The sequence below is a fragment of the Aplidium turbinatum genome, chromosome 9 (genome assembly GCF_918807975.1).
Source record: "Aplidium turbinatum chromosome 9, kaAplTurb1.1, whole genome shotgun sequence".
Lineage (NCBI taxonomy): Eukaryota > Metazoa > Chordata > Ascidiacea > Aplousobranchia > Polyclinidae > Aplidium > Aplidium turbinatum.
The window spans coordinates 23,271,353-23,277,920 of record NC_137480.1 but is presented as its reverse complement, the minus strand read 5'-3'; the positions used below and the strand labels follow the sequence as shown (position 1 = coordinate 23,277,920).

At 38.0% G+C, this 6,568-nt stretch overlaps 1 protein-coding gene across 1 annotated transcript; it reads left to right on the top strand.

Annotated features, from left to right (window-relative positions):
• Positions 1 to 1,700: 1,700 nt before the first annotated feature.
• Positions 1,701 to 6,011, top strand: LOC145776951 (transforming protein RhoA). The gene is made up of 4 exons (XM_082588199.1): positions 1,701 to 1,920; positions 2,745 to 2,894; positions 4,575 to 4,732; positions 4,923 to 6,011. Exons 1-4 carry the CDS (start codon positions 1,765 to 1,767, stop codon positions 5,038 to 5,040), a joined length of 582 nt encoding a protein of 193 aa, XP_082444325.1. The 5' UTR covers positions 1,701 to 1,764; the 3' UTR covers positions 5,041 to 6,011.
• The last annotated feature ends 557 nt before the right edge of the window (positions 6,012 to 6,568 follow it).

Sequence of the window (6,568 nt, the reverse complement as noted above, 5' to 3'; positions counted from 1 at the left end):
CAGAATTATTCCGGAATACTAAACCGAATCCAGAATCGAATCCAGAATACCGAATTCTATTAACTTCCAGGCTCCAGCAACACAAAAAGTAAAAAATTTCAGACACAAAAGCTACACAATCAAAGTAAATGTATGTTGCAATGCAACACATTAAGGCATTCTAAATGACTTCCAGCCAAATGGGGGCAGTGTTGCCAGATGATGGAAGCCGCTTGGCAACAAAAAGTAACTAAAATTTCACCAGATATTTAAAACACCCTAAACAGGCCCATAACCAGCCGGGGGCCAGGGGGGCATCGCCCCCCGCCCCTGAAAAAAATTCGCCCCCCCTGGCAAAATCCCAACATTCTCGAGCAACAGCTACAATTATAATGATTTTGCCCAAAATAATTTTTTGGCCCCCCCCTAAAAAAAAATTGCCCCCCCTTGCTCTGCGGTCTGGCTACGACCCTGACCCTAAATAAAGCAATTTCGCTTAAATACAAATAGTTTTTAAGACATAAGACACTGCCATCATCCATATGCAAACCTCTTGCAAAACGTTTTCTATACGAGCAGGGATTATTGCCTATTGCTAAAAAGTTTAAAAAAATTGAAAAAACTTTCTTGAAAAAAATTGAGTAGGGAAAATTTCACCAGATTTCATCAAAAAGTTATCTGGTTCCAATGTCAAAAAGCTTGGCAATAAAGACCTCTAAATTTCACCAGAATTTTTTAATTTGATATTCTATTTTCCCATCTGGCAACGCTGAACGGGAGCGCAGCTTAGTTTCCGTCAAGCCGCGGTCGAAAAGAATCGCTCGGAAGATGCTGATGTGGCAGGTATGCTGAGGTGTTTCAGAGCCAACTCCTTTAGCAGGGGGCATCTGCTCAATGTTGTTACGCCCACCAGTCAAACTATCGCAGAGTCGCATACGCACGTGGATTGAAAAAAAGCATTGTAAAGCGTGAAGAAAATTGCACGCTTAGTTTCTTTGATTGCTCATGCGAGCGAGTGACGTAAAGTTGCATGCGCCGTGCGCGCACAACGCGTGCACAATGTTTTTAAAAGTTTGCGTGCGTAAACCACACTTTTTTCAGTTCACTGTCTCCAGCTGACAGCTTGCACAAGACTTATGTATATCTTTAAAACCGAATCTTATTACCCGGTTTTATTGCCGTTTTGGATTCGGATAGTTTAGGATCCGAATCCTTCTGGATTCGGTATTCTGAATTGCCCATCCCTACATAGAGGTTGCCATCAATGTTGCTTGGTTTTCAGATGGACAAATCCATTGAAACTTTGTAGTAATGGATGAAGGTAGCCCTTAGTAATTCTGAGGTTTTTTTACTGCAGATTGGATTACGGTTATAATATTTAATATCTTTTCAGGAAGTACAGGTTTAAAAGGTTTTTTTTGCAGATTAAATTACAGTTGTAATTATTTAATATCTTTTCAGGAATTATCGATTCTTTACTTTTTTTGCATGTTTTTGCAGACCTTCTGATGATCCGTTAGGTGAAACAATTTGTAAAGGCTTCAGATAGTAATAACTATATTTGATTTAATTTGCTCTGCTTTGCTTTTATGCTTAGCATTGAGCACTTTTTTTGTAGTATTGATAGTTTTCATTGTTTTTATTTAAATTTATATATACTATTATGTTTTGTGCATCTTGTACATGTGAAATTATTGATTGAAATATACATTTTCAGGTGGTATTTTTATTTTGCAATCGTGAAAAAACCTAACATTGTCTAGGTAGTAGCTTAATTGCTGCAAGATGGCCTCTATTCGGAAGAAGCTTGTAATTGTCGGCGATGGTGCTTGTGGTAAAACCTGTCTTCTGATCGTATTTAGTAAAGATCAATTCCCAGAGGTTTATGTTCCAACTGTTTTTGAAAATTATGTCGCTGACATTGAAGTGGAATCCAAACAGGTATGTCAATGTCATGTACACTTGGATTGTTTACTTGTTTACTTGGCAGTTGCACAGCATGTATGGAATGATAAAATCAAAGACTGGCTGCTCTTGAGTAGATTTCCATTGCAGTCCTGGAACATTGTGAATTTCGGCGATAAAAAGATAGACCCCCAACCCCAGAAGCTCATATGCTGCATATGACGAGCATGCAATCTATGATTTCATTATCCTCAGACTTACAAAGGATGCAGTAAGGGTTGTCGGTATTTTATCTAACCCTAAAAAACCCGAGTTTTTTTTTTTTTTTAAACGAAAAAACCCACTTTTTAAAAAAAAACACTTAAATAACCCAGAGCATCATATTTGTCCAATTTTGTCAGAAAATTGAAAAGATGAACCAAAGTACTACAAGGTACTTAAAATAAACTTCAAATTAGGACTTAAGGATGTGATTGTGAAGGAAATTTCCAAGGATAAATTGAAAACACAGTGGATATTTCTGTACACAAAAATCAAGTAATGCCACTTTGTACTACACTAAAACTCATTTATGCAAGAAGGCCTCAGCTAAACACCCCTAGTGCATTATTTTATTGAGTTATGCCAACATGTACTGTGAGTGAGAGACACTTCATTGGTAAAAAGTAGTATTTGTGGTGAAATAAGCATGAATCCACCATTTTTGCATCTTTTTTAAATAAAACCCAAAAATACCGGGATTTAAAAAAAACCCATGCGGGTTGGGCTTTTTTAAAAAAACCCGGGTTTTTCTCAACCCTGACTTAAAGGGTGCTGCTCACTGCTGCCTTAATTTTCTATGTTATAACTTGTATTTTTAGGTCGAATTAGCTTTATGGGATACAGCTGGTCAAGAGGACTACGATCGACTTAGACCCCTTTCTTATCCTGATACCGATGTTATTCTAATGTGTTTCTCTATTGATAGTCCAGATTCCTTGGAAAATATACCAGAAAAATGGACACCTGAGGTAAATGACCATTTAGGTCTGATTTTATGATAACTACATCCAACACTTTACTGTTGAATTGTAACTATGAAGTATTCTGCATAGCGTATCTGGTTCTTTGAAGATCAATATTGATTTTTGTTATATGTTATTATTTAATGAGTCCTAGCCTCTTTGAACAATTTTTTTTTAATTCTTTCAAAGGATTAATTAAATTTCCACTGCAACACATCTCATGTTTTTAAAAGCAACCACTGTGTAGTGTGTTTCTTGTTTATCTGGCTATTTTAAATTTTTTCTGCTATTATTTCATAGTAGGCCTATCAAATACAAAAATATTTATCTGCTGTCGTTTTGGGGTCTGCTACTATTCGGTGAGTTCCTAACCCAAACCCCTAAAACGGCAATGATAATTAGGCTACGGTACCCGATAATTTAAAAAAAAAATTGAAAAAATCACCGAATAGGGATCGGACTCACCGAAACGGGCCATTCAGGTCGTTTTGAGTTGGAAACCATCAGCATATTGTGTATACATCGCTCTTCAAACACTGATTTGTTGACTTTATGTGGGATATAAGTTATGACACTTCAGTGCCTATTGCATCTTAAACTAACTGTTTAAATCATATCATTGAAGAAACTTGACTTTTCCCTGCAGTTTAATAAGTTTTATTACTTGAATTTGTTCCCGTTTCGACAGTCTAATTTTTTAATGTATTTTGAATTGCCTAATGCCAGCAATCTATGTGGAATTGTAACAGTTTTTGAAGAGGGTTTTGTAGACTTTGCTGGTAAAAATTGGTCAGCTGTTGATGCAGGATTTATCGCTTAAGCTTTGCCATCTTTTCCTAGTGATTGGGGGAGCAAGTCTTTTAGGCGCAGACAGTTAGGCGCGCACACTGTGGCGTCCGGATATTTAGGTGCGGAGCACCGTGGCGCCCGTTCATTTTGGTGTTATTCCTAGTAAGTCTGCAGATTGTATCAGCTTGGCAGGTAGGGCAATGCTTTTTACGCAAAATGTTATATTGAATAGAAAAATATGTTGTTTTGTTAATGCGCGTGCATTTATTTGTTAGTCAGGGCTTCAGTGAGTGAAGCTGCTTAAACCGGCAATACTTTTCACTCAAAATGTTGTATTGAACAGAAAAATAGATTGTTTTTTTAATGGGCGTGTTCGGCATTAATTTGTTGTTAGTCCAGGTTTGCGTTGGCGAAAGCTTTATCAATAAATTATTCAAGTTTCCGAACACGACTGATTTCACTTTTAGTTCTATAAGTCAAATAATAACTACACTAAACAATAAACATCAGTAAAAATTATACTGTAGCCTATATTCAAGTGGGTGGTAGGCTTGAGTGAAGAGTAACTTAGTTTTCCGTCAAAACCCCAATTAGGTTTTGCCGAAGCTGAGCTCATACAATCTGCAGACTTTACTGGGAATAGCACCTAAATGAACGGGCGCCACAGTGCTCCGCACCGAAATATCCAGACGCCACAGTGTGCGCGCCTATTTGACCGGCACCTAACTGTCTGCGCCTAAAAGACGTGGACCCGTGATTGGTGAGCTGATATACCCCATGTGTTTTTTTTATCATGGATATTGGACATGTTGATAAGAAAATGTACCGACATGGCATCACTGATCAAAAATGTTCAAATTTAAGTGAAAATTTTAAGTTTTAATGCATTGTGTTTAGGTAAGACACTTCTGCCCAAGCGTACCAATAATTTTAGTTGGCAACAAAAAAGATTTGCGAAACGACAGTGCCACGATGCGGGAATTGTCTAAAATGAAACAAGAGCCAGTTTCAACGGACGAAGGCCAGGCGATGGCAGAAAAGATTGGAGCATATGGGTTAGTTGGCATAACTGGGGGTTTATTGTGTGTTTTCTTGATGAACCTACATTACGGTACCTAACTTCAAAGAAGCATCAATTAATCTCTTTTCCTATCTTCAAAAATCACTTTGAACAAAGAGTTTGTTTTTGTTTTCCAAAAGTTTGTGCTGTTAATTAGCAAACATTTGATTATTTTGTTGGTTCAGGTACATGGAGTGCTCTGCACGGACTAAAGAAGGTGTGCGGGAAGTTTTTGAACTTGCGACTAAAGCAGCTCTCCAACAAAAGAAGAGGAAGAAAAAGAGCGGATGCGATGTGCTATAAAGAGATAAGCAATTGATCATCAACCATTGGAATCTTTCATCCCCAACTGACATACTTTGAAAGAGAATTCCGAGTCATTGGCTGAAAAAGTGCTTTTATAGACATTTGTGTTATTATAACAGAGAAGTCTTGTTCTATTAGCTGTTTTTTCTTTTCTTGAGCACCTTCATTATTCGATTGTGTGTTACCATTGGCAATTGATTCTGGCTTTTCACCAGACAGTCGACTCAAGGAGAAAGGCGGCTTGAATGAATCCGTGCTTGTAGTTAATGTCATCACAAATAAGTTATCGTGTTTCTGTTTTGCCTCACAAACATTTTCAGTATTCGCTAACTTGCAATTATCGAAATAGCAAACCCGATGAAATTTCGAAAAGCAGCTTGGCAAGTTTGGATTTAGCGCATTCCACCAAACGCTATTTGCTCATAACGTTATTCGCACCGCGCGATATTCCCAGGTCATACGACTTCACTCTTCAAGCATTTAAATGCATGGTGAACAATGGGATACAGGGTCGTGTGACTTTTGAAAACTGGTCTATGTTTGCATCTGGCAACTGCTTAGTCTTGTTCCAGCTGTTAGTCTTTATGTCTAAGTTGACACGATACAATGAGACTTGAATCCATTTTCGTACTTTTACCTTTTTTGCAATAACAGAATTAACTTCCACTAGTCTTATCCCAGACAGAAAATCTACCGTGTTTTACATTGATTCAAGATCTCCAGACAATAAATCGATGTAAAAAAATGGTTGATTTGCTGTTTAGGATACGGTAGTTTCAGAAACTTGCTTGATTCATGCCTCCCCTTCCCTATTGGATTATCACAGCAGAAATTTCAAATATGTGTTACGCATTGAATAAACTTCGCCGTTCCGTGCTAATTGCTGACAATGGCATGGCGGCTTGATCCATTAGCTTTGTAGTCCCGTAATTGTTGGTTGATTTGAATAAATGATTTTGTCTGTTAAATGAAGTGATTATTGCGGCAACTCCCAATCACTTTACTGTGACGTCAGTCGTTTGTTTTGAGAATTAAATAGAGCAGTGCTGCCTGATAGGGAAAATTTGGTACGTTTGGGAGACATCTTGCACGTGTACACAAAGCTCTGCTATTTCACCATAAAGAGCTTTTTGGAGACAAAGTGCATCACCATCAACTGTAGGAACGCAAACCCCCTTTGTTGGTTTTCTTTGAAGTATTTTATCTTGACCCTGACTAACGATATTGAAGACTGATCAGGACTTAATTACAAAACTGCAGTAGAAAAATCTCAACAGAGAAACTTGGCGCCTCTTTGCCTCCAACCCTCGACGAGGAAGGAACTTAATGATGATGATCTTGACCCTGAAGAAACGTGCCCATGCATTTGAAAAAACTTTCCAGTGGTCATTGGAATAAAGATATTTCGTGTTATTGGCTTGAAGCTAGCCTTCATTATAAACCGCTCGGACGGTAAGGGCACTGGCATACAAAAGGTTGCACAACTTCCTGGTCACCTCACGAGTGGCCCGTCATGTTCCGCAGT